Source organism: Rhincodon typus, chromosome 19 (assembly GCF_021869965.1).
Source record: "Rhincodon typus isolate 14 chromosome 19, sRhiTyp1.1, whole genome shotgun sequence".
In the NCBI taxonomy this organism is placed as follows: domain Eukaryota; kingdom Metazoa; phylum Chordata; class Chondrichthyes; order Orectolobiformes; family Rhincodontidae; genus Rhincodon; species Rhincodon typus.
The window spans coordinates 30585670-30601042 of NC_063350.1; the positions used below are offsets into that span (position 1 = coordinate 30585670).

General features: G+C 37.1%; 1 protein-coding gene across 2 annotated transcripts in view; it reads left to right on the plus strand.

The window, feature by feature from the left end:
• prex1 (phosphatidylinositol-3,4,5-trisphosphate-dependent Rac exchange factor 1) overlaps positions 1–15373 on the plus strand; it is a 220540-nt gene that overhangs the window by 126597 nt on the left and 78570 nt on the right. For both annotated transcript variants that reach the window (XM_020527744.2, XM_048608419.1), the window contains 6 exons: positions 5483–5630; positions 7393–7493; positions 11251–11354; positions 11550–11599; positions 13037–13112; positions 15198–15270. In XM_020527744.2, coding sequence (XP_020383333.1) covers positions 5483–5630; positions 7393–7493; positions 11251–11354; positions 11550–11599; positions 13037–13112; positions 15198–15270 — 552 coding nt within the window. The remainder of the gene's footprint in view (positions 1–5482; positions 5631–7392; positions 7494–11250; positions 11355–11549; positions 11600–13036; positions 13113–15197; positions 15271–15373) is intronic.

The window sequence follows — 15373 nt, forward strand, 5'->3', positions numbered from 1 at the left end:
TTAACTCTGTTTTCTCCTTCACAGATGCTGCCAGACCTGCTGAGCTTTTCCAGCAACTTTGTTTTTGTACCAAGACCATTAGCCTGGATTTACGGACTACTAGGCCAGTGACAGTAGCACTGCTTCCCTTCATGGATGAATCAATTCTTTAGTAGAATTTGGAGACCTGAACTCAGTCAGTAGTCAAAGTAAATTACTAGCTTTGCAATTTAGCATCTTAATGTTATGTCCACTCTAGCTTAGGATGTAAGCTTGAGCATTCTAAACAAGAGTAGCCTTAGAGCAAGGAAAAAGTGGTTAAACAGTTGTCTTGCTCTAAATGCAACAACAAAAGCAGCAGAAGATTTGAGGAATTTTGCAAATCAGATATTCCTATAAATTCATTGTAAGTTTGGGTGTCAAATTTAGGCCATGAAAGGGGATCTTTTTTGCACTTAATGAAAAACTTGTGTATAAAATGAGAATTTTTAATGAATAAAATGGAAATGTCCATAGCACATGAAACCTGATGAATTGTGGATAGTGAGGAAGGTTGTCAAAGGAGACAACAGGATGTAGATCAGTTGGAAAGTTGGGCAGAGAAATGGCAGGTGGAGTTTATTCCATACAGGTTTGAGGTGATACATTTTGGGATGTAAAGTGTAAGAGGAAATAAACTGTAAATGGCTGGACTCTGAGGAGCACGCATATAAAGCAGGATCTTGGGGTGCAAGTCCATAGCTCTTTGAAAGTGGCAACACAAGTATATAAGGTGGTAAGAAGGCATAGGGTATGCTTGCTTCATTGGTCAAGGCATTGAGTTGGTGAGTTATGTTGCAGCTGAATAAAACTTTAGTTAGGCCACATTCGAATATTGTGTGCAGTTGTTGTTGCCACACTATAGGAAGGATGTGGAGGCTCTGGTGAGGGTGCAGAGGTTTACCAGGATGTTGCCTTCAAAAGGAGTATATTAACTATGAGAAGAGGTTGGACAAACTTGGATTGTATTCACTAGAGTATTGGAGGTTCAAGGACGACATGATAGAAGTCTCTAAAATTCTGAGAGGCATGGGTAGTCAGTCATTTCCCCAGAGTGGAAATGTCAAATACTAGGGGACATGGGTTTAAGGTGAGAGGGGGAAACTTTAAAGGAGATGTGTGAGGCAAGAGTTTTATGCAGAAGTTGATAGGTGCCTGGAATATGTTGCCAGGAGAGGTGATACAAGCAGAAACAATAGCATGAAGCCTGTAGACAGACACATGAACAGACAGGAAACAGAGGAATACAGATCATGTGCAAGCAGATGGGATTAGTTTAGAATGGCATTGTGGTCAGTACAGACATGGTGGGCCAAAGGGCCTGAACCTGTGCTATACTGTTCTATGTTCTATTCAAAATTATTATATACCTACTGCTTACGAAATACAAATCCCATCCTGCAGCTGATTTTGTTGCATTGAGATTGAAAATTGGGTGCCAAATGTGAAATGTAGCAGTTGTATGTCTGTGAAAGGAAAATGATCAGGTATGTGAGATTTACAAAAACTGCATATGCAATTCTAAATTGGTACTCCAGAGATGCTCTTGCTGTCTGTTATGTTTTCATGTAATTTAAACTACCTGGTGTTAAAAGAACCAATTAAAAATGTATTCTGTATCCTCTCCACATGAACTGTGTTGACAAGAGGAGAAATGAGTTAATCTTTTCAAGACTTTTGGTTCATAAATAAACATCTGCTGTAATAAATTCCAGCTTCATTGACTGTGGCTGCAACTTGTAACTTTATAACATAGTGCACCCAGTGTACACATTTACATCCATCGCTGGAACCACTGAACTCCATACATTTCCAGAAAATTAATGCAACATATTATTTCTACTGCAGACCCCGTTGAAGCAAATGAGTTTGGCCACAAAGTTTGCACATCTATAAGGGATTGCTGTTGTCAAGAATATGAATAAGTGCTGCCTAAAGTTCACTTCATTGTAATTATTCTCTTTTGCTTAGACCTTCCATGCTAAATTGATCACATTTCTGTGGATCATTGCGCATGGTTTTCCTTGTGCGTGCCTTGCTCAGTTGCCAGTATTTTCTGAATCTCCATTTGTTGTACCAAGCAAATACTGAGATTTATGATCTCAGCACCACTTTAGATTTAAGGTGCGCTGTAGCTACTATAGTGCGAAGGCTGTACAGTTGACATCCGATGCATATAGTTTGAGGTATGGGTGGGGCTGGGGAACAGCAGGATTCTTGTGTTTTCAGGGATTTCTGTGGCATGTGGCATCTGACCATTTTGTAGCCAGTTGAATTCCTTCAGCCCGGCCATAATGTGAAAAGCCAAGAGTCCCAACTTGAAGTGGAGTTCCCTAAGACTTGGTATTTGAGCTTCTGCTTTTCCTGATATATCTAGATCTTGGTGGGCAGGGGATAATTTCAATTTTTGTGGACTACAAAACTTGAGATCATTGTATATTGTGAGGAGGACAGTGTAGAACTTCAAAAAGACATTGATATGTTTTTGGAGTGGGCGGACAGGTAGCAGCTGAAGTTCAACATAAGTCACCACTGAAATAATGGATGCATTGGCAGTAATCTTCTAATAATCCCTAGATTGTGGAAAAATTCCAAAGGATTGGAAAATTGCAAATGTAACACTTATCAAAAAGGAAGGGGGTCAATAAACAGATAACTATTGGTCAGTTAGCTAACATCTGTAATTGGAAAAATGTTGGGAGTTTATTAAAAGAGAATTTTAGCAGCGTACAGTAGTTTTAGCATAGTTACAGAGCATTTAGAAGCGCACAATATAATCAAACAGAGTCAACATAGTTTCATGAAGGGAAAATCATGTCTAACAAATTTATTACAGTTCTTTGAGGAAGTAACAAGCAGGATATATAAAGGGGAACTAGTAGATATAATATATTTAGATTTTCAAACAGCATTCAATGCTTTACCACACACAAGGATACTTATAAGATCCCATATAGTGTTGGGGGTTAGCAAGGACAAAAGATTGGCTACCTGATAAAAGATAGAGCTCAACTGGAGTATTGTGTACAGGTCTAGGTGCCACACTGTAGGAAGGATCTGATACAGTGGACAGCATACAAAAAAGGTTTGTGAGAATGGCCCCAGAGATGAGAAACTTCAATTATGAGGAAAATTTGGAGAACTTGGGCTGTTTTCCTTGGAGAGGAGAAAATTAACAGGAAACCTGATAGAAGCTTTCAAAATCTTGCAATATCTGGAAAGGGTAGTTAGGGAGAAACTGCTACAGCCAGTAAATGATTGCAAATCAGAATGCATAAATTTAAAGTATTTTGCAAAAGAAACAAATGCAGGGTGAGGAAAAAAAACATTCACACAGCGAGTAGTTAATGTCAGGAGTGCATTGCCTGGAATTATGGTGGAGACAGGGTCATTTGAGGTAGACAAGAAGGCATTGAATGTTTGAGTTTATATAAATCACATATTGGTTATGGGAATCAGCAGGAGAGTGGCACTAAGCTAAATTGCTCAGAGAGCCAGTACAGATATGATGGGCTGATTGAGATCCATATACACCATAACAATGCTGTGATTCTAAATGCCTTCCCTACTGCATACCGCTGTGCCACTACCTCTGCTGGGTTTGTCCTGTTGGTAAGACAGGCAATGGTAGTGCCTGGTACATGGTAAGGTGAGATGAGGTAAGGAGGTTTTAACAGAGTCAACAAGGCTGAGTTTGCCATTGTTTTTAACTGCCAGGCGGTTCATCCTGTTTCATTCCTTTTTTTTGAGACACTTTAGAAGTTTTGATGCAAATAAATGAATGCCTTGCAAAACTGTGTCAGAGGGCAGTTAGGAATGACCCACATTACCGTTTGTCACATGTGAGCCCGATAAGGGAAGGACAGCAAATTTCCTTCCCTAAAGGACATTAGTGAACAAGATGGGGTGTCTTCTGACACTCAACAATGGTTGCCTAGTTACCATTAGACTTGCAAGTGCAAGATATTTTTAAAGTCAAATTCTTCTATCTGATGTGGTGGGATTTGAAACTGGGTGCCCAGAGCATCACCTGAGTCTCTGGATGTCAAGTCCAGAGATGATTTGATGAACTCACATTTATCTTGTTAGATTTCTAATATTTAAGTGTTTTTTTTAAGCAGGTGAATGTCTGACACATGTTAAAACTGATCACTTACTTTCTAACTTTCACTGACTCATGTTCCTGAGAAATTGGTAACAGAGATTCTTTATGCTTGACGGGAAATACCCACCTTTTCTCCATTGAAGCAGACCATAGTCCAGCCTAAGTCCAAAGAACTTAAGTGCAGGTTGACAGTGTTTAGGCTTGTTATTTCCCCTAGTGTTCACACACTACTGCATTTAACTAGGTTCAATTATGCAGCCCATAAGAACATAGAAATGCAATATTGGTTTGTGTAGAACAAGGACTTCCCCATTGCCTCTTTACTTCTCCCTCCTTTTAAGCCACTTCTAACACCTACCTCTGTTTAAGCTGTGGGATACTCCTCCTAAGACCCTGTCCTCTAGCAGCATCATTTTCTCCGGCTGATTATGCATCTCTGATGCTTACATATATGGCCCTATTCTTCTCAGTTCCATTTTTGATCCATGCAGCTTTGCAAGCTTTTACAGTTGCACAAAAACCTGACCCAAAGTGCTGGGTGAAGTGTTGAACTGTAGCACTGTTATTGTCGCAGTGGTTATGTGAGTGTAACTTCATTCTTGGCTTGTAGATTAAGGTTTTCCAGCAACTTTAGTTCTAATTCCCAATTTTCTTAATTTTTATGAGCAATATTGGTGGGTATAAGTTTTCAGCATGAGAAACAAACCTAGACAGGGTAGTTTGTTTTGTGTTGCCACTTTGATGTTATGGACATTGAAATTCAGCACCACTTACCATGCTTATTCATTGATTCATGATAAATCAGGTCCTAGTGAGGAATTTTAGTATTAAAGCTAACTCTTCTCATCTCTTGCCACCTGCACTATTTTTCTGCCAATAATTCAAATGCTTAAGCATGGGTACTATTTTGAGTCAGAGGAAATCTTTGTATTCTATAAATTGGAATGCTGAATGATGAAGGGAAGTTGTCTGGACTTGATTTTTTTAAGCCACTAAATGCAATTGAATCTTTGAAATATAATTGCATTCCTATTGTGCAGTTTATTCTTTGGAGGTAGGTGCTGGCACAATGTTGAATTTGTGAAGGGAACTTTACCCTACATTTAATCTCTTGTGCCTTCACATCAATGCTTGATGAGATAGATTGTTCTGATCTGTGTTGACGTGCAGTGATTTAGTAAAATGGAACTGAAAGCTGTAATTTAAAAGAGATGCTCATTTGTATTCTAAAGTTTAAAGAATCTAAATTGAACACTCAATTTGTTTCACATTTTTAAACAACAAATGGAGTGAACTACTTCACTGCCAAGAATGTTCTGTGAATTGGTCGTGTGATATTCTCTAACCTTTGATTTCTAGGTCTGAAGTTGGGCATGGAGCGTGATGCATATGTCATGATCTCTGAGAAGGGAGAGAAGCTTTATCACATGATGATGAGCAAGAAAGGAAACCTCATAAAAGACCGGAGGAGAAAGTTGTCTGTTGTCCCAAAGTGTTTTTTTGGCAAGTAAGGCAGCATCAATTTTCATGTCCTATTCATGTAACTTGAAAGACTATACACTTGATTTCCTGTTGACTTCATTTTGGTTTGCCAAATCAGATATAATTTGATGGGGTCTAATTGCAAAGACATTACTATCTAGTATTTAAGCTAAAACAATTAATCATTTTTGTCTAAATTGGCACTGAATACAAACTGCATGGTTTAACAAAGCCAGATATTTTCCATTGCATGGATTTGAAAATCACAATGAAAACAAGTGAGTGCTTTATGATTTTTGCGGCACTCAGCCTGTGTATCCCCTAGGTTAGCTGTATATTTACGCAGGTCATACCATATTGAACTTTAAATTGTTGGGAAATTTTTGCTGTGGTAAAAGGTGTTTACACAGTAACTTCAACTTTCTGTGTATCCTGATTGAATGTATTCCATGAGATGTGGTATTAAGTTCATCATATCTGCACCATGTTGCAAGGATGGGCTTCTTGTCAGTAGTGTTAAATTCAAAGTATGAAGGGTAATCTCTGGTGCTTAATCACTGTAGCTATTGAATTTCAGTTCATAGCCTGAGTAGAAGACATACTTAGAACTGCAGCAGCAATGAGGTTATGAGAACCTTAAACGGTTTTTCAAAGGTTAACACTTTCTTGGTTTCTGCTGCTAATTGTAAATTGTTGCTAATGTTTTTGAAATAAATAGTGTTGAATTTCAATTGTGAATTTATGCGTAAAGACTGAAGTGACCAACCGTTCTAAGGTAAAAATTTAAGTACATGATGCCCCTGGATCTTGAACCAAATTAGGACCACAAAAAAATATGGATATGAAAATCTAAGTGTAGGCTTTCAACTCCTCCTTCTGCAGATGAGCATAGATTTCCCTGTTTGCTTCAGATACAGTACTTTATTTCCCCCTCCAATAATGAAAATGTCATCTGGTTTTGCTGTTCGCAATATCTGCCTCTGACCTCATTACATCAATGATATTATCCTTTGCATTGTAACTATTGAAGGTATAAGCTTGTTCCTTTCTGCTCAATTTGAAACATATCAACTTGTGAAATCAGATTAACCTGATATGTAATGTTAAAAGGAATATTTTATTTATCATTTAAATATGTTTCAAAATTGAGATGTTTTTCCATTGTACTTCATTTGGATGTGTTTTGCAGTCACCATGAGATATTTGCTCCTGCGTGTAGAAAGACCATATTTGAATGAATGAAAAGTGAAATTTTGTTTCTGCATTCTGAAAAAACCTTGCCTGGCTGTGGACCAAATTCAACATAAAAGAAGCCTCAACTGTTTAAGAATTAGGCACTTGTCAGAACTTACGAATTGTGCCAAAGGAACTCTTGTGTTTATGTACTTTAGCTGACAACTAGCTCTCGGAAAGGAACTTGCTGCTTTAAAAAAATGTTATAACTACAGTAGCTCGCCTGTTGACTGAGAGCATTTACAAAAACAAATTTATTGTGCAAGTTTCATTTAAAAAGTATCTAAGAATTCAATTAAGATAAGCTTTTGAGACTTTTCAACTAAATTCTTGTTTATGATCAGGTTGCAATCTGTTTAATACATTGAGGTGTCTAAATTGTAGACTTTTTATCAGATTATATCTATCAGCATTCAGAGTGGAGTTTTGTTTTGCTACATACTATAAATGCACATATTTATACCATTCACAAACACTGGAGATAACTACTTGCCTGTGTTTTTTTTTTGTTAATTCTATGAAATTTTTGGCATGGTATGATTTTTTTTTCCCAGTGAGTTTGTTTCCTGGCTGATGGACATAGGAGAGATCAGTAAAGCTGAGGAAGGCGTGAATCTGGGTCAAGCCTTGCTTGAGAATGGCATCATTCATCATGGTGAGTCCATTCATGCAAATATTTAAAGTGCATTGCAAAGGAAAGCTGTTGTATTATTCTAGGTCTAAGGCAGCTGTTAATGATGTGCCTTGAAATGATCCATCTCAAATGAACTGGACAAATGTATTGGCACTGACTGAATACAGCTTCACTTAAAGGGGAAGCTTATTAACTCCAGTTGTCAGACTCACTTGTTATAAATCACACAAAAATTGTGCTTTCATCAGAAAATGGAATGCTTTTCTCAGTCTCCGCAAAATGCAATGTCTGTTGAATATCTTCTCACAGTTCAGGATCATGCAATATACTGTTTGTGAACATGCCAGCCTTGTACAGTTTCGTTAGTAAATCTTTCTTTGCCTCCCAATGCTCATGTGGATGAATGCATGCAATGCAGGGTCACACATATGTGTCTTGCAGTTTTAACCTAACCTATCTGATGGGGCATTGACTATGGTCTGTTGATCATATTTCTACACAATGCCCAATTTTACTTTGCATTGATTTCAACACTGTAATGGTGTAAACATCATTCCTGAATAGGACCTCAGAATTGAACTTGATCCCACAGCCATTTTGTGTGCAGTTGTATCCCACAATCAGCAATATGAATGATGACTAAATGTAACAGTTCTTGTTTGTATGGTTAATGGATGATGCTGAGGATCCATCTTGATTTTCGAACTTAACGTATACGATTTGTCATTGCATGATAATCATGAAAAGTCACAGCAAAATACAAAGTTAATAATTATAAGTAAGAGATATGTTGCTCATTTTTTTCATTTTGCACTAATTTGCCAAATTTCAAACAATTCTGACAATTTGCACCAAAAAGGGTGCCATTTGGCTGCCACATAGACTGGTTCAATTTGACTTTGTTTAACTAAGTTTGATTCAATACAAGATAATTAATTAGGTCTTAATGGGCTCCTTTGTAGATTTGAAAAGCAACAGGCATTCATACACACTGACCTGTTCTCTGCATACTCAAGGAATATGTTCAGGCTTTTCTGAATTACCCAGGAGTTTGGGAAGCCCCTAAAATCTTGATGCTGTCTCCATGTCAATGCATTGGCAGTTAGCACCCATTTTTCTCCTGTGGTGTAAGTTGTAGTGATTGTTTCAAATTTGCTTTCTTGTGTTTATCTTGATGAGTGCAAGATGATAACCTTCAGTAACATCTTTTCTCTTTTCAGCAATGTTTGTACTACCGTGTGACTATTCTAAGAAAATCTTAGAAAAGGTACCTTTAAGCAAGAGGTTGTTAGATTAGAGAATTTTCAGCCACAACCCATTGTTGAAATAGTTCATAAATTCTGAAATAAAAACTTTTACCGAAGAAACGGTTTCGGATGTGAATAATAAAATGGGATAAATGTAGATGGCTGAAGAGTGAAATGCTGGGCAGACTTAGAGGGCTCAGTCATCTGTTTCACACTTTGACTTTTGGGTTGGCAATTGTTGTAGAAAATGTCTTGCTAACTAAGTAAATTCTCCCACTCTTATTTTTGTTCGAAATTACTTTTGAATCACATTGTGATCTTGAACAAGTGAACCGAAGAATTAGAGTCCACGTTATGTCTTTCATTATCACTGAAGTAGATGTTTTTTTCTGAAGTGGAGAGTGCGGACTCTACCTGTAGGGATTCAGATCTGACCCTTCCAAGCCTGTATCTAGTGATTGCCAAGCGTGCACAAACAGTTGGTTATACTCCAGTAATAAGCCATCCCAAATAACAGAACAGGGCATTATTGATCCAGCTCGAACCATGCTAACACCTTGGATATAAGATTGAAGAATAACTAAGAGCTAAATATTCTTGGTGACAGATGGTCTGAAATCTGGAAATTTGGGAAAATGAAAATCTTCATCAACGTATCTCCTGTTATCTGTAGCCCTGATTGATTCAACAATGTTCTAGAGTACGACATAATTCCCTGTTCAGATTTGTTTATCAATAGAGAAGGGGACTAACTCTACAATTATAGGTTATTAAAAGAAATTATTAAGGGGGGGCGCTTGGACAAAACTCGAGAAAACCAATGACAGCTTGATGTTTAAACCAAGTAGGCGAAGGAAGTGATGAAATTAGAGCACAATACCAAGTCTCTCAATGAAATAATGGGATGAAAATAAGTCAAAATTATATCTTTTGAGGAATTGATGAAGGACCTGAATTCCTTATCTTCTGCAATTTGATTTCCTAAAACTTTAAAATTAAAGTTGAGGATAGGCTGTGTCCGAGAGTCTTTAGAACTCTTTTCCTGAAAATGTGCAGAGTTAATGAATACTTTTAAGGCAGAGATGGATTCTTATTAAAATGGTGAGATGTTATCTGGGTTGGCAAGATGCAGGTTGAAGGTTGCCATCGGATCAACCAAGATCTTATTGAAAGATGGTACAGACCAAGGGTTTGAATGGCCTACTCCTGCTCCTAATACATGTCTTTGTAAAAATGATCTGCAGCTGGTAAAATAGCATCAGTGAACTGGTGATATATTGTTAATACTTTGTGGTCATGTTTCCTATTTAAGAGTTATGAGAATGCTATTTTTCTCAAGAAGTTGTTAACCTCTGAATTTCTCTTTACTGGAGAGGAGTGGAGGCAGGGCTGTTGCATACTTTTAAGGCTGAGTTACATGGTTTCTTGATAGACAAGGCAGTCAAAGGTTATCGGGGTAGGCAAAAATGTGCAGTTGATGCCACAGTGATATCAGCCATAACCTTGTCAAATGGCAGAGCAGAGGGGGGCTAATAATCTTTTCCTGGCCCAGTTCTTATGCTCGTTCATATGCTCATATGTCCATTTCAAAGCTGTACATAGTCAGTGCAGTGTGTACTCACTCTGTCTGCTTTCTTTCAGTGCTTTGGCTATCGAGGCTAAGGCAGGCCCATTTAATTTGACCTTGGCTTAATTTGAGGCACCTCTGCCTCAGCAATTTTTAATGACTATGGTGCTGAAACATTGGGCCCAAATCTTCTCGTCTCCAGATAGGTGGGGACGAAATCAACGACTGAAGCAGCGCATCATGGAGGTCTTGATATGCACAACAATGTGGTAATTACCCGAGAAGTTTGAACTTCTGATGGGCAATTTCCCTGCTCTCTGTGACCCTCTCCAAGTGTCTGACTCTGAGCTAAAGCCGGAGATTTGGGAAAGATTTGTGGAACTTGCTTGGATAGTTAACCCAGGAGATATTAAACAATTTCAAAGCTGGGAGACCATGTCTGAGTACTCCCTACCACTCCCTAACCTTCTCTGGCCCAACCTAACTGGACCTGGCTAGCCTCCTCAGCCCCTATCCCACCTCATCCACTCAGGATTTGGTGTGGCCTAACCAGGCTTCTGTACTAGTTTAGCAAATTTACTGCTTTTCAGTTCTATCCCTCTGTAATGAACTTCAGCATTTTGTATGCTTTTTAATGTCCTTATTAATCAGTCACTAATTTGTCGTTTGTGCATGTGCACTTTGCAATCCTTTTTCTCCTCTACCCATTTAGATTACTGTTATCAAAATAGTTTACAACCTCCTTCTTCTTCCTATTGAAATGGACCACCTCATCCTTGGCCCCATTAGGAACTTAGTTTATATTTCTGTGAATTCTTAAAATATAGCAGCAGAGTTTAGTATGTATTCTTATTTCAAGAAGTTCATGTCATTAATTCATTAGTATTCCATTTTTAAAATGGCTTGCATTACATGTCTTTATGCTGCTCTCACATAATTCCTCATGGACATTTCTATTTTTCAGTTTCTGACAAACACCATTTCAAAAATGAGATGGTACTGTATAGGTTTCGGTACGATGATGGAACCTACAAACCTCGAAGTGAGATGGAAGATATCATGTCTAAGGTATTGCTCTTTTACTTTAGATTCAGTTTCATTGAATAGATTTTCTTAGCCTGTGGCAGTTGCATGGTGTGTTGAAGGAACTTGTAAAATAATTTCATTTGGCAAATGTTGGATAAAGAGAGAGAATTTTTGAATATTACTAAGGGAAGCATGCATTAATTTTGCAAATAAATAATATTACACTTTTCTTGACAGGGTGTAAGGTTGTATTGTCGATTACATTGCCTCTTCAATCCTGTGGTCAAGTAAGTTGTAACTCTTTTTCAGTGTTATTATTTTGACTTCATGAACTTCTATCATTAATGGAGTGAAAGAAAATAACAGCTTCTAAATTATGCGATATTCTTGTATTTTATAAGGTATCATTGTATATTATTTCATATTTCCAGCATCCTCAGTACATTACTTTCATCATTTGTGTATGACTGATTAACTTTCTATTTTGAATCTTGTCTTGATGTTAAAGAGGTTTCACAATTGGGAGAATTTCTTTTCATCTGTGCATTACATTTGTGCATGACGATGAAACTTAAAAATGTCATAATGTAGTGGGGAAGAAAGTGTCAAATGGTATTTGAAGAAAACATCAACTGTATTCCAAATGTAATTAAAAAACTGACTGTTGGCATTTTTGTGATTCAAATTGTGTCATCCAAGTGTTGTCCTTTTTGCAAATCATAAATACTGAACTTGCTCCTCAAACTCCTGTATAATCACCATGCATCCAATTTAGCCAAGTCTTTTCCCTTATGAATTGTTTTGTTTCTTTGGAGGCATGAGGTGTCAAGAATGCATCGTTGCAACAACTTGGATAGGTTTTCTGTGAATTAAACAATGATTTCCTCAAAAGTACAGTTTTATTAATTAGGGGCCAACAGAAGACATGGACAAATGAAACAAAATAAGCTACACTCCATATTTAAGTGATTAAAACCTATGTCATATATGCTGAACTATAGCACCTTGACAACTTCTGCAAATTTCTTGACAAATTCAAAGGTGAGAGTAGTTGTGTGTTGTACTCAAGCTTTTTATTTGGTAAAGTCCTTTCGTTAAGCAGGGTCTGTAATTTAGTTACAGGAGGTTTCATTGTGCATTTTGCCATGTTATCTCCACATGTTGTTCAATAGTTTTATTTCATTAGCAAGGGAAATAAACATTATAACATATACATGCAAAATTTAATGAAGCTGACAAGATGTTATCATTGGCATGATTTCTCTATAAATGTTTTCTTCAAATACCATTTGACACTTTCTTCCCAGAAGTTTTAATGAAAAACGGCAACTGTTTTTGGTCACATTATTTGAATTTCCAAAAAGTAATTTTCATATTGGATCTAATTCAAAAACATTGTAGGAATAGAGTTTTAACTGAAAATTGGAGCCTTGAAGAAACAAATATTTTATATCTCTTTATTTGATTGTATTGTTGACATAGCAGCACGTTTTGTACTATGATTTCTAATAGGTTTAAAACTTGCTGTTTGGTGTTAATTCAATAACTTCTCATTTCTTGTGAGTTGAAATATATGAAGTTTTGGATCCTGTAAACAATTTCAAGTGCATTAATAGTTAAAACGTATAAATTTATTTTCCATTTAAAGGAAAACATATTAATATTGGTGAACAAAATGCCAGTACTAATATATGAAAAATCATCATGTTTTGTATTAAATGCAGAGACCGAGATCATCACCTGAAAACCTACAAGTCTGTGGTGCCAGCAAGCAAGTTGATTGATTGGCTCCTAATGCAGGTCAGAAATACTGAGAGAGGACAAGATAGATGCGCTGTTCCAATCTGTTTTTGTTTACTTTTCCTCCCATTTCAGTATGCTGGTGACTGAAGTATTGTACTCAATAAAATAGTTCAGATTGTAATACATAAAGACTGATATTTTGGCACACTGTTGCTGTCAAATAATGGGATACAGACTCACTTTTAAAGTTAGCTGTGGATCACAGAAGGTGTGAAACTTAACTAGTGCCAACTGGAAAGCTATACCAAAGCAAGTTTAATGGCACAACCATACTCGAGGAAGACAGTTAAAACCTTGGAATCTTAGTTCATAATTATTGGGCTTTTTCTTTTCCTTTGTCTCTCTCTTCTCTCCATTTTAATCTAATCCTTCTCTTCCTATAGTTATCTCCTTGTTCTTTATTTTAGTTCATTTTTGTTGTTTCTTTTTTAATCCCTAAATTCCATTTGTTGATGCTGTCAACTGCTGACAGATTGTCTCATTATCTGTTTGTACTTTTGGAAATTTGCTTTGGAATTTGCATTTTTTTCCCCTAAGTTACCAGTTGTGAACAGCTTGACTCTGCAGCCTCTTGAGTGTGCTGACAGTATGTGGGCGTTGGGTTTGTTGAGGATGAGTTGCATTGCAAAACTTACAAGTGTGAGAAAGTCGCCTACAGTAAAACACCCAGATAAAGTATTTTCTAATTTCTTGCATATTTTCTGGAATCATAATTGGTTATAAGTTTGTAGGATTATACCCTACAAATTAGTGTATTCTGAATGTAGCCCTCATTGAGTGTCTTTACAGATTTGACTCTGCACCACTGAGTGCTCATCATGGTGGGTCTCAATTGTTAAGGTGCATGTATTAATTTAAGCTGCTATCAGTTTGATCGCCCAGGGCTTGGCAACCCTTTGTAAAAAGTTGGCTGCAAGTATATATATTTTTTGTCTCTGCCTCTTGTTCCACTGTACATTCTTCAACCGTGAGATGGCCAGTTGGCCACTTCCAACCTTCAGGCAAAGCAGATCCATTCCTGTCATCAAGAGGTTTGCATGAGAGGCCAGGGTAAACTTTTCACATTTACCCCTTTTCATTTTTGGCTAGGAACCTCTCTCAGGCAGCATGACTGACATATGGAAATTGTTATGGGCTTGACTTCTCAGAAAAGACTGAGTTTGGGTGACTGATGGTACAGTTTTTCATTACATTTTTCTGCATTTTTCAGAGGTACTTCAGAGGCATTTTAAATGCTAGTGGCTTTTACCTCACTTGAGGTGACTTGGTGCATGCTATTGTTAATATAAAAGGATGCATATAAGGGAGTTTTGCTGTGTTACAGGTATTTCAGTGATAAATCAACTTGTGTTGACTACCACATTGTTAAGTCCCAGTATGCTTCTAGCTGCTTTTTAAAGAACATTTAGGACATTAGTAATCATTGCACATCTGGGGAGCAGTACTTTCAATTGCAGTCCAGTTCTGTCATGACTCATGAAGGGATGAAGTATGAAAGAAAAAAAATTCGAGAACTGGTCTCAGCCTTTTCTAACGTGATGTTGTCAGAAACTGGAATTATCCTTTTACATGCAGTGGTCAAAGTTACATTTGTGCCCTGAGTTAGTTTTCTATGAAATTCTGATGACTTCAGGGAATAAATGCTGATAACAGCCACCAAATTGCCTGTGTATCTTTTTTTGAACAATTTACTGATAAGATACTGACATCATGTTCAGAGAAGGACTGTTTGTGGTACTTCTGTAAAGCTTGGTGTCTACTGTTTAAAAATAAACTTTGCATCAGAAACCGAAATGTAAGTCAGCTGTTTTAACTGAAGTCATTTGTTTATGGCTGATACTATGGTTGTGAGTGAACTTTAGATAATTACCTCCAGACATGTTCTTTGTTGTCATGGCTTCCTTTGTGAGTATTCATAGCTTGAGATTTGCTATTTTAAAACATCAATGGAGATTCTTGCCATTTTTGTTGAGATTATTGTTTGTAACAAAGAGCAGTGTCTAAATTTAGACTTGCAATCACAAGCAGTTGTTTTTGAAAGGAAATCTCTTTTTAGGTGTAAAAATGTCTCTTTATTGCTAGGGCGACTGCCAGACCAGAGAGGAAGCGGTCACCCTTGGCGTTGGACTGTGTAATAATGGCTTCATGCATCATGGTAATCAATCAAAGAAACAAAAAAAACTTTTTTCAAATGTAATTTCAGTGTGATAGTTGTGAATTATTCATAATTAAGTTGAAAGTTAGTACTTAAGCTGTCC